We start from the raw sequence: 21,697 nt of genomic DNA on the forward strand, positions 1-21,697 counted from the left end.
CCAAAACAACAACAAAAAAGAGACAAGAGCACATCATACTTCACCAGCTCCAAGCGATTGTTGATGGCCGCCCAGTGCAACAGTGACACGTTCTCTTTGTCCAGCTGCCTGACGTCGTATCCAGCTTCCACCAACTCCTTACAGCGATCCAAGACGCCAAACCTGCGCCAAGTACGCAGAGTACTCATCAACAACGTGCCAAAAAATAGTTGATGAATCTCCAGAACATAAACACATAACAGTGGGGAGGGAGCACATGAGTCTCCTCCTTTATTAGGAAAGACAAGGCAGCTTTATTTATAAAGCGCATTTCATACACTAGGTAACCAAACGTAGTTCCGATAATTTAAAAAATACAATTGATTTCACAGGGAATTCATTGGCAACAAATGGTAAATCTTAAGACCAACTGATCATTTATACCGTGATATGAATTAGGCCATTTCTTAGGGGCTTGGGATTTGCATGCAATTTTACACTTATGTACAATGAACATTGTTTGAACATTCATACATAAATCATCCCATATTTACTCTGATAAGTATTGTAAAGCATTTATTCAGCTGTATAAGCTTGTTTGCATCATCCACCCTTTTCCGACTGAGGACCATGGTCTCAGATTTGGAGGTGCTGATCTTCATTCCGACCGTTTCACACTCGGCTGCGAACCGCTCCAGCGAGAGTTGGAGATCGCGGCTTGAAGAAGCCAACAGTACTACATCATCTGCAAAAAGCAGAGATGCAATACTGAGGCCACCAAACCGGACCCCCTCGACACCTCGGCTGCGCCTAGAAATTCTGTCCATAAAGGTTATGAACAGTATCGGTGACAAAGGGCAGCCTTGGCGGAGTCCAACGCCCACAGGAAACGAATCCGACTTACTGCCGGCAATTCGGACCAAACTCTGGCATCGGTGGTACAGGGACCGGACAGCCCTTATCAGGGGGCTCGGTACCCCGTACTCCCGAAGCACCCCCCACAGAACTCCCCGAGGGACACGGTCGAACGCCTTCTCCAAGTCCACAAAACACATGTAGACCGGTTGGGCAAACTCCCATGCACCCTCGAGGAACCTGCTGAGGGTGTAGAGCTGGTCCACTGTTCCACGGCCAGGACGAAAACCACATTGCTCCTCCTGAATCCGGGATTCGACCTTCCGACGGACCCTCCTCTCCAGCACCCCTGAATAGACCTTGCCGGGGAGGCTGAGGAGTGTGATCCCTCTGTAATTGGAGCACACCCTCCGGTCCCCCTTCTTAAAAAGGGGGACCACCACCCCGGTCTGCCAATCCAGAGGCACTGTCCCCGATGTCCACGCGATGTTGAAGAGACGTGTCAACCATGACAGCCCCTCAACATCCAGAGCCTTTATGAACTCCGGGCGGATCTCATCCACCCCCCTTGTTTGCATCATGTAAGTTGAAATTGTTAGTGAAGAAAGTAGAGGGTGAGAAGGACGCAGCTGCAAAACAGGAACGGTGCTCTTATCGAAGAGCATCCTGTGGTTGGACAGGGTATAAAAATAACACCACAATTTCACACACAACGTTTTCAAACTGTTTGTCACAATGCTACATGTTCCCCCCACCCTTCAGAGGAGCAACTTCTATGTATACAATTAGGGAGCACCCAAGAAAATAAAGAGAGAGGGTGCGGCAGATTCTCAGAGCGGGAGAGTTTGTTACTGGCACATCTCCATCTGCCGCGAGTAAAAAGAATCTGATTCTCTTGTCTTCCTTTCTGTCTGTTGTTTAAAGTGTTCTAGGTTGCCATAAACCTGATTTATATTTACCATATATATATACACATAGATGCTATATATATATATGGACCTAGAACATACATAGATGCTATATATATATATATATATATATATATATATATATATATATATATATATATATATATATGACAGACACACATGACAGAAAACTACATCTCATCATCAAAACATTAACCGCTATTACTACAGTGAGACAGGGGAGTGGACATTGTGATTAGCACACAGAAAGGTGTGACTGAGCTGAGAATTTTCCTCATACTTCCTGATTCCTAAAAGAGACGGCCTTTGCCCTGCTTTGCTCTATTTGCCTTGAGTGCACATGTTGACTTTTTTTTATGTACCTTGTAATTATGTATCAGTGTCAACTACACCAAGCCCTGAAATAAAAATATCATAGTAACAATTTACCATATTACTCCTAAACAATTGAAGTGGTAGTGGGGAGTGTGTGTGTGTCTCCTGTGTGAATTTGGTGGTAATTCTCATAACTGCATAAGGTTAAAAACTGAAACAAAATATGCACAGACAATTATTGAATCAACTGTATGACAAAAGTCTTACTGTGATGCCTTCACTATGTCCCAGCTGCTGCTGTCATCCAGGTGCGACCGTTTTCTTTGCTGTAGACTGAGGTCCAACACTTCATCTGGAGTGTTGCCAAACTGTCCGTGAAAAGAGGGCACAAACGGAAGCCCCATCCCCCCAAACGCTGCACTGGGCCCATGACTGTGAGAATGACCTGAATGTCCATGGTGACAGCTGTCATGTGCATGACTGTGACACTGCAACAATCCAAACACAAAAGAAATGGGCAGATTGTTATGCAATCTGCTTCTTTGCAATAACCAAAGAAAGACGTTATTTCCAAACCACTCTGCCACAGAGTTAACCTAACCATACAGTTTGGACAGGTGTTGTGACTTGATGCCCAATATGACTCAGAGGTTGGCGAAGCGGGCCACTTAATTTATTCATCCATTTACATTATCCTGAGTCCTGCAATATTTGTTGTATTAATTTAGTTCATTCATTAAAATATACATATAATTTGAAAAATGAATTTCTTATGAAATAATTGGTTGGTTCATTTAATGTGGGTAATAGAATAAATATGTTAGTCCAATAATCTATTTTGCATTCAAACTTATTTTTTGACATTTTAAAAAGGAATAATTGCCTAATTAACTACAACCAGATTAAAAATGTGATAGTAAGCTTGTTTTCAAAATAACATATGACTGACACTCATCAAGAATGTGTCAACATGTGGCTTTGACAAGACATTCTTCCAGGAAACACTTCTACTACATTATCAGATCGATGAGTATGAGGAAGACGCCTCCTGTACTGATTGCGCGCTTTCCATTGTCAGCCCCCTCTAATAGCCCAACCAACCATTGTGTCCAAACTGCAAGGCGGGTGCCAACAGAAGCAATGATGCACATCTGACCAGAAAAGGGAGAAATGTCAGCTAACTAGCTTGCACACTGTTTACTTACTAGCACGAGGCTAGCGAGCTGATGCTAACAGTCTGACAGTTGAGTGTTGAGAAGACAGACAGGCTAGTCCGTCTTCAAGCAACTTGTTGACAGACGGCCTCACCGTAAAGTGACAATAAGTTAAAGCGTGCCAAAGCTTCGCAAAGCAAGTAAAAGGTGATTCATATTTAATAGAAAAACAGACTTACATCACCACCTTTGCTCCAATCCATTTTGTTGTGAAGGAATCGGGGAAAGTTCCTGCTAATGCAAAGGCATGATTCAAAATTCCACTTCCGCTACGTGTTTTCGGAATAAAGGTTAAAAAAAAACCAAAAAAAAAAACCATCAATGCTGTTTCACCTGCTCGGGTAATTATTGTCGTTTAACAGATTTTGCGTGATTGTAATAATAATTTATTATAAACATAATATAATACTATTTAATTCAACGTATTTTGAAGCGTTTAACTGACACTCTTACATAGAAAGGTGGGGGGGAAGGTTCGATACACTCCTGCATTTCCACGTGAAGGGCAGCCGATGGCGCCACAATTCAATGAATGGAGACAAATGAATCCACTGATCATTTTGCAGTGGAATCCTCGGATTAAAACGGAATATAGTTTCTTCTGCGCTAACCTACACTAACACAATAGTAAAATCATGATTGGCATTTTGCTCTATGCAGATAGTGTGCCCAGAGTCCATTTGGGGAGGGGTGTAGAGAGATTCTGTGCAACAAACCATTTTTGAGGCGGGGGTGGGGGCACTTTATTTATTTTTGGTGTTAAATTACTGCATTTCAACCAAGTGCTGTATGGTTATACCACCTTTCTATCTTGTTTAAGAAGGACGCTATAATAAATTTAAAAAAAAAATACAGTAAGTAAATAAATAATCTCTCAAATTTTAGGTGCACCGGGACTCAATTTATACGGTGGGATTGTTAAAGAATTCATCCTTGCTTCATCCTGGGGGTTAAGATCGGGGGATGTCGTGTATATGATCTGGTGCATGTGTGAAGCCCTTTGAGACTTTCCTGTGATTAAGGGCTATAAAAATAAATTTGACTTGACTTGAATCCTTTATTTCCATCTACCCATTTTCGATTTTCTAATCCAAGTTGACTTTGGGCGAGAGGCAAAGTACACCCTGGATTGGTCGTCAGCCGATTGCAGAGAATTTATTAATTCCACTTCCAATATCGATGTGGCTCAGTGATCGGATTTCTTATCAGTTCTTTTATTGACTCTCATTGGGTGAGCGAAGGAAATACAAATATGGAAAATATGGTGACATGAACCAAATAGTAATTTCAGATCCTGGTATATCCGAATATTGTATAAAATGACATCAAATGCGTGCACACGCACGCACACTATATTATCATAATTGCATCAGCGCTGGTCTTCTCACTTTCATGTGTTTATATCTCAGGAGAGTCTGAGTTAAGTGTTCTGTGAACAGTGCATATTAGTGGACCCCCCAATTCTCATTAAGGATCAAACAGTCAGCTGTCATGGTCAGTTAGATATGTACACGCTTTTTAAATACTGACCACTTGTGCCTCAAAACGATTGAGGATTTTTTTTTGTCACAGCTGCTGTGTTGATGATTGCAATCACTAACTGTGTAATATAAAGTTTCTGCTAAAAGATTTTTTTTCAATTTACTTTCGCTCACAGTGTTGCCTCTTTCAAATCCGTATTGCCTTTTAAAACCACTTGGCTGGACGTTTGCGATGCTTAAAGCTTCAAAAAGCCTCTCACTAAGATGTAGCAGGTAGCTTTGGAGTAGCAGTGTTTTGCATTTACTGTAAATTTACACAATTCCAGAAACTTTTTCCAAAATAGAGTGGAAACATACTGAAATATGTTGTTCAGTAAAGTGTACAAATGTGAAATTGGAAGTGTGCATGAGGCTTCGTAAGCATTATTAAATCACACAGTCTTAAATGGGAGCTTCTCTTCATTGTCCAATATCCCCTTACATGTTTTTACTGGATGACCCCTGCTTCCTCTATTTTCAATTGCCTTTGACTGCTTATCCTGTGTGTGCGTGTGTGTGTGTGCATATGCGTGCGTGTGTGTATCCGTGAGTCTGTCTGTTTATAGGGCTGAATGCCGCAGAGCTGGCAGCCGTTGGAATCTCTTCAGTCACCATAGAAAGGGGTAAAAAAAATATGACTATAGCCAGTGATCCAGTTTTCTCTTTGTTGTTGACAGATTGCTGGAAACGTTTGTCTTTATTCGCAACTAATTTTGTTCAAATTTAGCTGATTTTCCTGTAACGTTACTTTTGAGTTTTGAGGAGCGTAATCAGTCAACCTCTAATTTTTATAGTTCAGTTTTGCGATTGTCTTCTTCAGTTGAATAATTCTTGTCTATTCCTCCAGAAGAACATTTGAGTTAGGTGCTTAGTGGGGTGTCTTGTGCACTGTGTGGACAGAAAAGGGTCTTTTCTTCAACGTTCAAACAAAGTTGGAAACATAGAATTGAATACAAGGTCTTCTAAGATGAAGAGTGAATTTTGTGAGAAGAGGTCAGGACTGTCTCCAAGAGTTATACATTGGACTCTTCATATGATACATATTGTCATTAAATGCCTATATAGTGTAGGTGTATTTTTGAATCAAGATGACTGCATATTCCCGTTTGGTGCTTTAAAGCGGAGGTCAACCCAAACATATATTTTTTTAAAGAATATGTTCTATACAGGCCCACTAGTTGAAACACAGCATTCGGATTAATATTGTGTTTGTGGAATATGAGTTAAGCAACAAAATCCACCCATTTTCAGCCATCTCCGGGGGCGGCCATTTTGTCACTTCCGTCGACTGAAAATGACATCACAGTTGCTCAGGGCTCCAGTAACGACCAATCACGGCTCAGCTTCAGAAAACGGGTCAGCCGTGATTGGTCGTTACCTGAGCCCAGAGGAGTTGTGATTTAATTTTCAGTCGACATAAGTGACAAAATGGCCGACCCCTCAGATGGCTAAAAACAGGTGGATTTTGATGCTTAACTCATATTTCACATTAATCATATTGCCTTGTTTCAACTAGTGGTCCTGCATATAATAAATTCTTGAAAAAAACATTGTTGAAGGTCAACCCTAAACACAAGCGCCATGTGTGAGGATAGGCCACAAACTAAAAAAAAAAAAAACCCTGCTTGACCCCTTTAGCTTCCTGCATGGTGCCGCGAATCGAGGGGTGGGGGGGCGTGGTTGACATCTAGTGGAATTAATCTGTTTTTAAAGAGAGTTACAGACACGTGTAGAAGTAAATCGGTGTGAATATGAGCAGTTACGCTGGAGTGGGACAGAGGACCTGCAAGGCCAGAGCTGATGAATGGCGCTAGATAAAGGCAGCTAAATTATGTCCTGGGTGAAGACACTCAGATTGTCGGTCAGAGTTCAGGGAGGACAAGAGCTTCGTCTCCGGGGGTTGAGGGACAGAGCCAAATTACAAGATAGGATTATTTTGTGCCTTCACAGGATGGTCAAAGAGAGAGGATCGGTGGGGAGACATTACAGAGTGACCCCCGGCTGAATTGGAATCCAGGCGGCTGCAGTAAAATCAGTTGAGCTTGGCCAAAGGAATGAAAAAGGTGAATCCAATTTTATACTTCTTCCTCTTGCCTGTGTGCGCTTAACATTGTCGCAATACGGGCTAGCATGATACAGTACAGTGGCACTTACAAATTGCCTCAAAAAGGGAACAATTTGTTGTTGTTTGGGGAGAATGTGCCTCAAAAGTGACATCGTGCCAGTCATCAAATCAATTCAAATAAGGATTAATTCCAGTAGTGCATGTTTGTGTTTACAACCACAGAGAACTAATAAGCTAGCCAACAATGGTTCACAATTAAAATAAATAAACACTAATATTTGAATTAAAATAAAATCACACCCAATTATGTTGAGTATAAAATGCTGATTCCAACGCCATTATGAGGCATCATCATGTCAGGCAACTTCAAATATTGAGTACTTTTACTTTATTTCAGTTGTTTTAATGCGTCGTTAACCTCTCTAAATACTTGTAAGACAGCATGTCAAAAGATTAATCAACAATTACTGTACTGAAGGGTCTGCAATTTACGTGGGAGTTTATTATAATTTCCCATATTTCATATTCTGTTCGTATAAATAGGTTCTAGTTTGTTACGTCTGTTTGTATAGTAGGTTCTAATTTGTTCTGCGGAGGTTTACGTGATTGTGTTTACAGTGTTGCGACCGAACAGTGTACAGTATTAGTACGCCCGCGGCGAGCGCGGTAGAGTTGGACATTTTCCTACCGGGCGGAGCATGTTCGAGAAGCCGAGTGAGCGAATGCGCGTTATCAGCCCGGCGGCCACCAAATACGATCGCGAGCTAGCAAGCAGCTAGCTCACACCACGGACAGTAGAAGACACCCGCAGCCGTTCGTGGAGCGTCACAGTCTGCAGGGGCAGGCTGTTAGCATCGGCTGCATTGGGCAGCGTCTTCGGACTCCACCGCCGTTACAGCGGTCGGCCACCCTCGACAGCGGAGCGCCTCCCCGACGTTCGGCAGCAGGTGCACTCGGTCACTCGCCGGCGGAGAAGCCTTGGCCAGAACATTTTATTAGTAATTAATTAATTTGGGCGCCCAACTAAATTTTGGATCAATTGTTTAAGTGTAATAAATTCTATTTGTTCATTTGATTCCCTCTCACTCTCTCTCCACCTCAGTTGAATTTAGTTTATTTGGTTTAAGTAGTTAAGGCATCCGCCAAACCGATAAAGTGAAATTCCTCTAAGCTCCGGCACAATTAGAGTACCTGTCGAGTTTAAGGTTTTACGATGGTGACCATTTTCACTTGTCTTAAAAAAAAATGCGTATTTATAAATTGAAAGCATCTTTCAACCTTGAGATACTCCAAATGAACTTTACAAAGTTCAAACACTGACGAGGGAGAATGCTGCCTTGGAAGTCGTTTGATCATTTGCAAACTGGACATATGTAATGTTGGTATTCAACATCATGCTCAAGAACACTTCAACATGACCTTGGGGATTGAACCAACAATCTTCCAGTTGCTAGAAAGCTACGCTGGAGGAACAACTTTGCTCATTTTGAAGTGAGCAAACCCCATCTCATTGATCAGATCAGACAATTTTTGAGCCTCAAGGCAAGGCTGGTTTTGCTCAGTGTCATATTTGACCTCTATTTGCATCTGAAAGACATTTGCTTTGATGAGTTGAGGCTCACACCCATAACTCTTGTACCAACCTTCACACAGAATATGGAACTGGTCCTTCCTTCCTCGGAAGCCTTGGCCAAGGCTTCCATACTGGTTTAAATTTTCTCCCCTTTAGCCTCTGGGCATTTATCTGTCCCATTACTCAGTGGACCTCGGCCATTTGGGTCACATGTCATCCTTGTTCTGTCACATGAATGCATGAAAATCTTCACTTGACTTTTCCATCATCAAGCTTAGCAAAGTATTCCAAGTCTGTAAAATTCAGCAGGCAGATCAGCCTCCTGCTAATGGAAAATTGATTAGTTCTGGACTTGTGATTTCTCCAGTGACTATGAAAGATGGTAAGATGGTGGCTTTGTTGCAAATCCTGCGAGAATATCAGGTTTTCAAATTTGAGTCATCCGTCTAAGCGCCGAGTTGGAAGACTTAACAGGTTTCTTGGAGTTTGGTGACATTTTCTCAGAAATCAGCCAAGTTAGAAATTCATTTGATCTAATTTACATTTCATGTGCGGCGAATCCAAAGTCGCGTTCGCCGATATGACTTTACCCACGGTGTATGTCTTTGTGTGTTTGGTTTAATTTGCGTGAGAGTGTCCTCGCGTGTGGCCGTGAAAGGGGGTTGCAGAGGTTAGGCACTTTGCTCTCAGTCTTCCAGAGAACAGCCTCTCTTGTGTAGCAGTGCCAGGGCGGTGCGGAGCAGGGAGGAAGGGGTGTAGGGGTTGCTAGGGGAGGGGTCAGGGCGAGTTGGCGAGGGATGGACATCCCAACAACAAAGGGTAGTGGGGGTGATAATCCCACCTAATGCCCCCTGTCTGCACCATGTCTGCAGTGGCAGATTGAGTGCACTCATGCAAAAGGTTACTTGGGTGATCAAGTGCTCTTGTCGGGAGGGGCGGGGTTGGGTGTCACGGGCCACATGTCTTCGGTGGCCGTCGTCGGCGCAGATCAGCAGAGGCGGTGATGTTCCGCAGCAGCTGATTCAGCAGAGGCAGGCCTTGTGTGTCGTCGGCGGTCATGCATTATGCAAGAGGTCATGCACTGTCTTGTCATAGACTGCTGCACTCCAGGACAAGGCACAGGGGTCAGTCAGGGGTGAGACCGACCACATATTCAAGAATGGCACCGGCTCTTTGAAATGATGTACAAATGTCAATGTAGTTACTTCAGTTACTTCGAAAAAGTTGCAGGTTCTCAAAAGACCTGCAAATGTTGCGCGCTAATACGCATGCTAGGTGAGTAGCTTTCAGTGTTTAAAGTAGAAGTTAACCTAAACATATTTTTTTCAAGAATATGTGCTATGCAGGCTATCTAGTTGAAACAATGCATTCTGAGTAATATTGCATTTGTGGAATATGAGTCAAGCAGCAAAATACACCTGTTTTTAGCCATCTCCGGGGGCGGCCATTTTGTCACTTCTGACTTCTCTTTAAGGAACATGATATTCATGTCCACCTTGGTCTTATTCAGAACCCACTATACATGCAGGTGCATTTCAACCAGTTTTACAGGAAACTGTCAGAGTGGGCATAATAATGATAATGGTGTTTTCTTGATAAACACCAAGTGTGATTCTGGTACATTCTATCTACTCTATATGGGTGCACCCCGCTTCTTGCCCAAAGTCAGTTGGCATCAGCTACGACTCACCGATGAGTCTAATGAAAACAAGCGCTACAGAACATGACGGATGCATGGATTGATGAATAGTCAGCTATAGGTATACTTCCTTTACTGTCATTTATTTCCTGCCTCACACACGAAGGAGACCTGAGTACCTGCAGTCATGAAGCAGGTGTTCAATTAATTTCTCTTTCAGCAAACATGTTTCATGGTGGTAATGATCAAATACATACAAGCAGTCCTTCAAATGACTAATTCAAATCCAATTACGTGATTTTTCTACGAGGCCAACACTGTTCCATTTATCTGTCAATACAATCTTGAACAGCCATGCTCCCACTCGAGAAAGCAACAAGTTCCAATAGCTCATGAAGCAGCTGAAGATGAACTTTGACTGCAATGTTCTGTTAAAGAGACAAAAAAATCCTTGACATAGGCTAATTAAAACCATTGCTTTGGATGAGCAAAATAAAATGCTTTTCAGCACACTGCACTTTAGTGAGCTTAGTTGGAGGATAACTTGAAGTTGTTCTTGAAGTGCAATTTCAGTAGAAGCACAAGCATTTAGTTGATGGGCAGGCATGTAGAGTTGTGTTTTGTTTCATACAAGGAGACCTTCTTCATATAGCCAAGATGGGAAGTGAGGTGACATAGCAGATCCATCCATTCATTTTCTATACCGATTATCCTCTTTAGGGTCACAAGTGAACTGGAGCCAATGCCAGCTTACTTCGGGCGACAGGCAAACACACTGAACACACTCACAAGGCGCATACAGAAACATCCATTCATACTCGACAAACTGACTGATTGTGAACTGTACCCGTGCTACTTGCACCAAAGTCAAGCTAGTGTACAACTACACCACCACATCAGATATGCTTTATTATCCATATGCTGAAATACATATCATATTTAAGTTGCCCAACTATCAGATAACTAAATTAAAGATGACCAGATTAAGGTAGTAGCATCCATGATCATGGGTTGAGTCTCACTTGGGAGAAAAATAGCAACACCGCAAGGGTTAAAAATACTATTAAACATTAGAGCTGCAGCTATCGAATATTTTGGTATTGGGACATGCTACTGAATATTCTATTGAATAATTGGATATTCGGATAAAAAAAAAAAAAAACTCTCTCTCTCTCTCTCTCTCTCTATATATATATATATGTGTGTGTGTGTGTGTATGTTTTCTTTCTTGGTTATAAGTACTGAAGACAAATAAAATAAAACACATTTCCACTCAATCATAAAACGAATGGCTAACGACTTTAGATGTTCAAGATTTTAATAATTAAATTTAAATTATTAAACTATTTTCCTTTCTAGAAACATTCTTGATATTTTAGACAAGCTTGGATTTTGGTCTGCGGGACAGAAGTGAGGTCAGAACAACAGTAGCGATTTTTCCGGCTAAAACAACACACTTGAATAAACCTTGCTTGTTAAAAAGTGATCATTTGGAACAGCGACTGTGTCAGGCTGTCAGCATCAAAGTGTGCAGAGTCATTTATGTCTACTGCCTTTGAAAAGTAATCCGACGGCTCTCGCCCAGCCTTTATGGGTCACTTGAGCGCACGCTAGCGCTGCTGCCGTTAGCTAGTGCTTACTAGCACTGGAACCGCCGCTAAACGCTGGCAACAGGCGTCGTACAAAACGGGTGTTAAATCAAAAAATATATATTACAAAATAATATATTGCTGTCAAAATAATTGACATTGGATAATTTGCCGCGACACACCTGATGACCTCTCACCGCACACTAATGTGCCACGGCACAATGGTTGAGAATCACTGCCATAGCAACAGTTGTTGCTGTGGTTAGCTTGACTACTATTCTAGGCGGTGTAGACGTAAATGAGCGGGTACTCGCGGCAAAAAAAAAATGGCTTTGTTTTGAATTGATCTACCAAATTACTCGAGGACTCGTTTCAGCCCTATTAAGCATACAGAATACAATGTTTTTGAATGTGAATCGAACCTAAGCAAAGACACATTTTGAACCTTGCGTCTGAGTAAGATGGGGCTATATTTCCAGGGAGATTATAGGTCACTAGTTCAAGCATGGCTGTTGAGCTCTTGATGGCGAGCTCCTCTCCAGCTACACCAGTCCACCAGGCAGCATGCTGTGGCTCTTTATATGTCAGATCGAAAGTGCTTGAGGTGAATGTGTTTGTGGCTGTCGCACCTCTGACAAAGGGAGCCATACATAACACAGAGTAATAGAGGAGGACAAGCCAATCAATAGCTAGAGAGGCCGTTTGACCCGCGCTTTAAAATGACAAATCTCCCGACTTGCATCACGGAGATTGTCTCTCTGCTTTGCACTGCAGCCAATAGTGGCCTGGAGGGGCAGCCAGCCAAAAGAGCAAGAATAGACATGATGTCTGTCAGGTGAAAGAAGTTGACATCACACAGGTGATGTCTATGTATGCATGTGTGGAAAGACGATGGGCTACGGTATATATGTAGACGGAGCGTAAAAAGTGGCACTATAGTGGAACCTCACCCCCATCACCATCAGAAATCCCAACATATTTAAAGGGGTTGGGGAATAAGAGTTAATGCACACATATGCTCAGATAATGACCAATCACAGCTCACATGTTTTCTGAAGCTGAGCCATGATTGGTCGTTAGTTGAACATCTGTGATGTCGTTTTCAGTCGACAGAAGTGACAAAATGGCCGCCCCTTGAGATGGACAAAAATGGGTGGATTTTGCTGCTTAACTCATACTCCACAAACGCAATATTAATCAGAATGCCGTGTTGCAACTAGTGGGCGTGCATAGAACATTCTTGAAAAAAATATGTTTGGGTTGACCTCCGCTGTAAGTTCTGACTAAATAAATGGTTAATTGATAATCAGAACTGTCAACACTAACAACAAGACTTGTTAGGTAAACTGAGACTTTGCTTATTTTTTAATAATCATCCATCTGCTTCCAGGCTGGTAAAGCGTATCTTATGCATGACACAAATTCACCTTTTGTTTGCCTTTTGTCTTTTTCTGTAAGTCCCTCAGGATAAAATCATTACTTCTATCCACATTGCGGTGTGCATGTAGTCTACGATTCCGTCCTCCTTTCTCACTTCTTCCAACCTGCCCGGGCACACACACTGTCGCCTCTGTTATCATGAGCTTGTGCCATTTGTCTTCAAGTGACCTGTCCTGTAGATTACTCTGGGCTCTGTCAGGCTGCAACCTCTAAGTCACGTAAATGTGTATGTCTGCGTGTTTGTGTGTGTGCCTTCCAGAAGGACAACCAACTCCATGGCAATAAGTAAAGGAAGAAGAGACGTATTGTATTCAGATGGATACAAATGTTTGGTTACTTATAATTAGAGCTGGGCATTTTACTAAAAATTGAGCGTCCGTTATTTGTCATCCGTCTGCAGCGTGGGTACCCTAACGTCTTTCATCATTCGCCTTTTTTTTCTACCATTAGCACACCCCATCCCCCGCTGTGTGATATTTGAAAGGAAAGACTCACCGTGGCATGGAAGCCTCAACGCGGCCAGACTAAATGCATCTCCTTTTAGGACCTTTTTAGACTTTTATGGACCTTTGAGGACCTTGGGGCGAGGCTTCCGTCTCCTGTTGGCCGTGGTCGAGGTCCTCAAAGGTCCATAAATGTCCAAAAAGGTCCTAAAAAGGAGACTTTTAGGTACTTTGGAGGACCTCGGCCGCGGCCACTGAAGCCTCACCGCGACATGCTGAGATGTACATTCTTGGTTGTCATTGGTCGTCAGCGGGTCTCGTTCTGACTGTGCGCAAGGTGTTTGCAGATTTCCGCTTCCGTTTTTACTTTACAAAACGGACCCATACCAAGGTGAATTAGAGCCCAGTTGAACTACTGCGCACAATGTTCAGTGGAGAAAAAGTGTTGGTTCACTAATTGGCAATTTCAAGCTACTGCCACACAATATAGTTTGCTTTTCTGGCGGTCACGCAGTGGTTTGAAATTCAGAATGACTCGCTCACAGAAGTAGGCCACCAACAAAAAATATATTCGGTTGTTTAATTTCACACTTGATGGGTTGGCAGGCCCTCCAGAGAGCCGAGTATTTGCATACAAACAAATAAAAAGTACAATTTCCATCATATGTCCCTTTTAAGATTGTTCTCACACAATTTGAAGTGTCTTTTTTTTTTCCAAATATACAAAATGCATTTAGTAATCGGAAATTTGGTCATTTGTCATGCGATCGTACTGTTCCTAACGCTGCCGCATCGTCATTAGTGAGAAAGAAGAGCTTTCTGGCGCATTTTGTTTTCTAAAAGGGTCGTTTTAGTACAGTGAGGACCACAGATGGCCGCAATCTTTACATTGATTGGACAAACAGGACAGAACCGCAGCCATTGATTGCAAAATCCACTATTAATGACTTTGCCGGGCCGAGCACACAATGTTTTCACTTCGCAGTCACGAGAGGAAGAAGAATAAACACGCACAAAGACCGGCTGCCCTCAGCGAGTTCCGATACCACCGTGTTATTCGAAGATGTCAAATTAGCAGTGTGTCTTTGGATGAGACGTGATAGTGAGCAGAATTACAGGTTTGCTGCATGCAAATAGATGCGGCGCTGTAAATGCAGATAACATGCCAGAGTCCTGCTGTGTGATTTTGTATGGGGGGCGGCGAGGGGGCGAAGTGTGAAGGGGGGGAGGAGGGGCGAAGGTGGCGGACTGGATGGGGGCTCATTCATCAAGTCATTACGGGAGGTGGCTCTTGTGGTATTTCTGCCTGTCCATCAGTAGAGGAGGAAGGGGAGCCGCGTTCCCAGAGGAGGACACGAGCTCCCCCTTCCATCTTTCTTCATCTGTTCCTCACCTCGTCTTCCTCCCCCATCAAATGCCCCTGCCCTGTTTTTCTTCTGACAGCTCACCTTCTGACTGCTATTACCACCCCCCCACTCCCACCCCTCCTCTCTCCCATCACACTGGCCCCAGCATTATCTGCCCCTTTACTGCATCTTCCATCTCTCCATTCGCCGCCCCTCCCCTTCACACGCGGCGTCCTCCCGGCGCATTGCCGCTACTTCCCCGACTCTCGTCTTTTTTACATTTCTCCCGGGAGGCAGCCCCTGACTCTCAGATGTCCCTCGCATGCCAAAAATTACTATTGACATTTCAATTCAGTGGACTTTTTTTCTCCCACTGCTCTCTGCTGATGCCTTATAGCAGGAGGACATTTACATGTCAATGGGCCAGACAAAAGCGAGGCCGTGTGTGCCCATCTCCATGTCCTTAAGACAGTCGCTGTAACTCCAAATTTATGGCTTCACTGGTGATGAGAAACCTTTTGTGTCTGCTCTACAGATGAGTAAATGTCTTATTAAAATCGCCTCGCCGTGCCGCAACAGGACTTGTTTGCGAATACTCCGTTCGTGGATCGATGCGCTGCGATGTCAGCAAACCGCAAAAAAAGAGAAATTACAGAATGCCACTTCAATCCGAAGCATTGCAGGTAGAAAAAAACTGCTTTTGAGGCCTCATTCAACAATTGTTCTCGTGAACAAAGTTGTTCCTGTGCACTCTAGCCTGCCATTCTTGGCTAAGAACAAGAAAATCAAATGTTTGTTTTGCAGCTTCACTCATGCAGTCGATACAAACGATGACATTTCGTCAAGTTTCCGATGAACGAGTTGACAGACTAGTATTTTTCTTGGAATGAGGAAAAATAAAACATAGCCACGTATGTATGGACGTAGCTGAATGCCGCTTTAATTCTCTGCTCTTTCTGTGCCTCCATGTTGGGGGTTGAGTTTCCTGCAGCCAAATCTACACATCCGAAGTGCGGCGGTGGCAGGGAAAAACAAATGAAGGCATTTAACAACACAGCTAATAGTACGAAACTATGGTATGGCTAATAAAATCTTGAGTGTCATTATTATAAAAATCTATTTGTCACGAGTGTCGGTGATGCTATGTATGTCGGGCGAATAGCGAGCGTTTTACCAATAACTCAGAATACGTAATTGTACCAAAGAATAGAACATCTAATCCAACCACAAGTGTCAACTACTATGAAAATCAATAAATATTACTTCCATCATGTATGTGTTTTTATTATTTTTTTCGCTCACCATTGTTGTTGTCGCCTGTTGCCGAGGGGGCGGACTCTTGTCATCTTGGAAGGTCGGGGTCTGTCTTCGTGCAGTAGGGCCATACGCCGCTTGTCTGTGATCCTACCCCTAAAGTTGACGGAGAATTGGGACATGTCTTGGCTCTCGGGAATGTGCGTTTCAATTAAAAAAAATTAAAATCTATATCCCTTTCATGCATAGTGATCACTACAGTGGACAGCTATTTAAAAGTTGCTTTCACCTATATTAATTAATCAAAAATGTTATGTTATTACAATTTTAACCCTTTCATGCATTATGATTTAATGTTATTATTTAAAATATAAATATATTTTTTTAGTTTAATTAACATAGGCGAAAGCAACTTTTAAATAGCTGTCCACTGTAGTGACCGCTTTGCATGAAAGGGTTAAATATATATATATATATATATATATATATATATATATATATATATATATATTTTTTTTTTTTTAATTTTATTTCTTTTTAATTTGTTTGTTTTGAGCAGGCCAGCACAAGTAGCTAAAATAGATTTGTTCACCCAATCGAACCGAATAATGTACTGTATTTGTATGCATGTATGCCTCAGTACAGTATATGAATGTAGACGATATCTTTCTCTGGAGAGGTTTGCATCTTCACTTCTAAAAGGCTCGAGGTACGGTATCACCACCTCACGAGTCCCACGGCGCCGAAGCTCCCCTCTGACTGTAATTATCTTCAAGGAGCTGCATCGCATATGTAATGTTTTTGGAGAAGACTGGCGGCTGCTCAAGGGAGGAAAAAGGCCTCGCAGCATTGATCTGCCCTTCTGCATTTAGCTTTAGCATGGGTTAAGTGTTTAGCTTTAATTGGGACTAAATTCATGCAGGGGGTTGTGTAATTATGCCAGAGTCAATCCCCATTCCTCCTTAGCGCTATCGAGCAGCTGCTCACTTCAATGAAAGCATATGTCAAATTGTCGAAGAGGAGCTGCTGTGTAAGCGTGCGCACCTTCCTGTTTGTGCAAATTATTTAAATCGATACACACAGGAAGGAGACATTTAAAAGACCAACCAGTTGGGGAGCAGCACTTTCTACACAAGCGTACCAAAATTCCTCCTCACCTACGCCAGCCTTCTAGTCAATTCAACAAACTACCAATCTCAAGCTTGTATCTCCCTTCTCTTCTTCTTCTTGTTTTATGGCAGTTTACTACCTATTATTGGGGTATCATCGCCACCTACTGGGATGGGATTTGGACGAGAGATCTTGGCAGTTACAGACTAAATCTAAAAAATAAATAAATAAATAAATGAATTAAAAAAGATTGAACTTAGATCCTCCCTATCAATGCAAATACTCAAGTATACGCCCCCACCTGTTCTTTGCTATTCTAAGAATACATTCTAAGCGAAATTCTGTTGTTGTCCTTTCTATTGCACGTTTTACTTTTTCCCCTTTCCTCTCTTTACCTAGTGCACTCCATTACCACATGTCGTACCATCGCATGTGCCCCACAGTGCTCACACTTCCCATCGTCATGTTTAAATAGTGTTCCATTTAGCCTAGTATGTCCAATTCTGGGAATCGCCTATCACAATTAAATACGCAGGACGGAACGCGGTGGCAGTTAGGCGATGCCCAGCTCTGATAATAAGCATGTAGTTCTGTGTACTCAAGAGTTTCAATCAACTATATTCAGTGCCCCAAAAGCTCCCGGAACTACTACTGGGGACGTCTTTCAGCCCCAAGGACTACATTAGACAACAAACACATATCCAATAATAGTAATAATTAAAAAAAAAAAAAAAGTTCCTGTAGGGAAAGTATACAGGTTCAGGTTAATATATTTTGTTTTAAAGTAGTACATTTCAGTAGTTAAAAAAAAAAAGTATTACATGAATATTTCATTCACTTTGAACTATAATAATCCAAATGATTTTTATTGTCGATCGTAGGTAGGAACTGGTCATTTAGAAATATTTCTCACGTGTTATGAATCTATATTATTTATTAGGTTCAACTTTTTAATTGACTACTGAAATGAGCTTTTCTGGGTGATTCCAGTTGAGATACACTTGTACGAAAACTGAAATAGCTCAATGAGACCTTGAGGGGATAATATTTCTGAATGTTGGAAGAGAGTTGAAACAGATTGGCATCCAATCTGAGTATTTCCTTGCATACAAAGCCCTGTCATGATAACATTTTAAAAAATGGCCTTTAATGGTATTTATTTGGCATAGCTGAATGTCCTTCAAAGTGTTCACTAATCTGTTTTTAATGTTGTCCTGCATTAGCCACTTTAACATCACATCTTAGAAGATATTCCTTCATTTGACAGCGCTTAATGTTCAATGAGTACTTGAAGAAGTGATTAGAAACCTTTCAGCGGCAAGGGTTCAGCATTTTGATTTTTTTTTTTTTTTTAATCGCAGGCTAATTCCTTGCGCAGTATAAGAATATATTCACGTTTTCTACTCGCACGAAAGCCAAAAAGCATGATTTCCACAGTGTATAATTTTTCTGACTCATAATGAGTGCAATAGCGTGCGGCTGTGACACACTGTGCCGCAGGAAAAGCAAAATGGGGCAAATGCGCCATTGTTGCTGATGATTGAGATCAGCTGGTCGCACGAATGAGCCTCATCTTGATGTTTTGTTGGAACAGTGTTGCTGTAATTGTGATTGTTGTACCATGTGCTTGTTTCATCATGGCAGTCCCTCGACACACGCAAACACACACGTGAGTGCGAACACACACACACACGCACATACTGGCAAGCAGTGGAGGAGCCTTGCCATGCTTGTGGATGGAAATTCTCAGTGGATTGTCTTCTGTTTTTATTGAGGATTTCAGAGGTTTGAGTCAGGGTTCCTCCCACATTCCATAAACATGTACAGTGCCCTCCATAATTATTGGCACCCACGGTTAAGATGTGTTAAAAGCCTTAAATTCATTTTTTATTGCAGAAGAGTTCTCTCATACTGAAAATTGTAGAAATGGTTCACCAGACACAGAATTAAGCTCCTCCCATGGCCATCTCAGTCAACGAACTTCAACCCCATTGAAAACCTGTTTAAAGTTGGCAAAAGGGGCGTGTACAAAATATTAACATTATTGATGATGTTATGAACATGATTTGATGTGAATTATGTGGGATTTTTTTCCCCGCTGAATAAATACACTTGAATTAAAGGTTGGATTTTAATTCTTTTTAATTTTCATTCTATATCATTTAGAAAAAAATAATTTATTACAAGCTAAAGAATATGTACAATACATGTTTGTTTTTTTCAGTTACTATTGCATAGTGGTGCGCATTAAAGGTTGCACCTGACTGGTCAGATTAAAGTTTTGCGCGGCCCTAATTATTATTATTATTATTATTATTAACAACACATTTTGACTTTATGGTTTTCATTTCCTATGGAGTCACTGTGATCTTTGACGAGTTTATGAACATTTACTCTGACCCTGTTGTGATTGCACATAAGACAAGTTATATTATATTTTTGGGCAGTTTTGCAGGTTCTTGTATGTCTTTTACAGACACTTAGTGCTTGATTGGTTTTTCTCTTTTGGGCATGTGAACTAAGCTGCAGAAAATATGAAGTAAGTAGATTATGTCTGACGATCCACACTTCATTTCTTTCAGGATTAGCAACTCCTGACTGCCTGGGTTTATGCAGTTCTAATATAGAGTTGAAGGTTTCAGCCTAGTGACAGAAATGTTGTGTTCAGAATCTTAAACTCATCATAACTACTGAGTAGCATTGTTTAATGAGAGACTGCTGGCTGTAGTAAATATCAAGAAAATATCTGTTTGAGAGGCGTAGTGGTTCCCTTACCTAACCTCCACGGAGCCAGCATGATTTCAGTCACTGCTCAGTAAAGACACGAATGAGACTAGTCTAGCACAAAGTGCAATCTAACTGTGCGCATGGGTGGAGTTTTCTTTCTTTTGGTATTTTCGTAGCCGGGCGCAGTTAGAAATGGACGTTTGCGCCGGTGTGGTAGTGAACACAGCCGACTTGTTTCCTGGTCAAAGGCAGCAATTCCCCTCATTCCCTTTAAATTCAACACAGGAAAGGCATTCAGTCAACATGGCGGAAGCATAACGGACTCCCTGGAGTCCGCGCAGGAGATGATGAGTGCCACTTCAACTGTTTGGGTTTCCAAAAATTGCTATAAATCCCTCACACCGCTATAGACTGCACCTAAATCTTTCATTTGTGCTTTTCAACAACATCACATTTATCAGAGATTTAATTATCCAGCTAGCAAAGTCAACTTGACCTTTGCTGCGCATTCAGAACTGCTGCACGTCATTCAAACTTCCCCCCCGTTTGTCCGCTTCGTCCCATCTTACAACTAGCAAGATCGCCCGTTAATTAGCTACCTGAACGCAAAGACACATTGTCTCTAGCATGTTTGGATCAAGAGAAGCCTGCACCAATTAATGCGGCTTTGCGCAATAGAGATCGTCACCGACTCCGATATCCCCGTCGTCTCCTTTGTGCCAACCAGAGACAATAATTACACAGACGGACATTCAATTAAAGGAGGCCGTGCACCTACACGGCTTGTCACACACACACACAAAGAAGGAAGCACTGTTAATTAAATGATTCAACTGGGGTCTCAAGGCCACGGCGCAGTTAGACCCAGAGGGAGGAAACGCTGCGGGCGAGCTCCATCTCGCAGGTAAATATAACAGAGAAGCCAATTAATAAAACATTTTCTTGGTTTGTGTTTAGAGAACAGATATTTTTTAATGAGCCTAATTCATACGCAATCGAGGAGTCAGATGACCTAGCCGGCTGCCGGGGGTTGAATATGATTATGAAAAGAATCAAGAAGTGCTTCTCCAACGAAGGCCATGTCAGAGCATGTAAATAAGTTCTTTAGATGACAAGAGGACTTTTGTGTCAACACATTCTAATTCTGTGTCAAGGTTTGCAGAGGGAAAGTAATATAGAGAAATGCAGCCACAAGTGCTGACAGAATTCAAAACAAAAGAAGATATATTGTCGACAGCTACAGCAATGACAATTAACCCCAACATGACAATGGCAGCAAGGATGTGAACTGAAATGAAGCCTGTGAGCAACAGTGTACGCTGTGTTGCTATTTTTATTATTATTATTATGAATTTAGGGATTTTAGTTAATTTTAAAAGGGAAGTCAACCCAAACATTTAATTCAAGAATATGTTGTATGCAGGCCCACTAGTTGAAACAAGGCATTTTGATCAATATTGTGTTTGTGGAATAAGAGTTAATCCACCCGTTTTTAGCCATCTCTGGGGGCGGCCATTTTGTCATTTGTGTCGATTGAAAATTACATTTCAGTTACTCAGGGCTCAGGTAACGACCAATCACCTGTTTTCTGAAGCTGAGCCGTGATTGGTCATTACCTGAGCCCTGAGTCATTTTCAGTCGACAGAAGTGACAAAATGGCCCGCACCAGAGATGGCTAAAAAGGGGCGGATTTTGATGC

The 21,697-nt window shown here is 42.0% G+C and overlaps 1 protein-coding gene across 5 annotated transcripts in view; it reads right to left on the bottom strand.

The window, feature by feature from the left end:
- Positions 1-21,697, bottom strand: part of zdhhc13 (zDHHC palmitoyltransferase 13) — a 36,144-nt gene that overhangs the window by 7,409 nt on the left and 7,038 nt on the right. For 2 of the 5 annotated variants that reach the window (XM_086025878.1, XM_086025877.1), the window contains 4 exons: positions 16,210-16,317; positions 3,472-3,523; positions 2,346-2,566; positions 40-162 (listed from right to left, as the gene is read on the bottom strand). In XM_086025878.1, coding sequence (XP_085882004.1) covers positions 40-162; positions 2,346-2,566; positions 3,472-3,523; positions 16,210-16,292 — 479 coding nt within the window. In that variant the 5' untranslated portion in view covers positions 16,293-16,317. Of the gene's footprint in view, positions 1-39; positions 163-2,345; positions 2,567-3,471; positions 3,527-16,209; positions 16,318-21,697 lie in introns of those variants that run through there. The other 3 variants (XM_086025876.1, XM_086025875.1, XM_086025879.1) reach the window with 2 other exon arrangements.

Source organism: Filicampus tigris, chromosome 3 (genome assembly GCF_054856515.1).
Source record: "Filicampus tigris isolate MCC_2025a chromosome 3, RoL_Ftig_1.0, whole genome shotgun sequence".
Taxonomy (NCBI): domain Eukaryota; kingdom Metazoa; phylum Chordata; class Actinopteri; order Syngnathiformes; family Syngnathidae; genus Filicampus; species Filicampus tigris.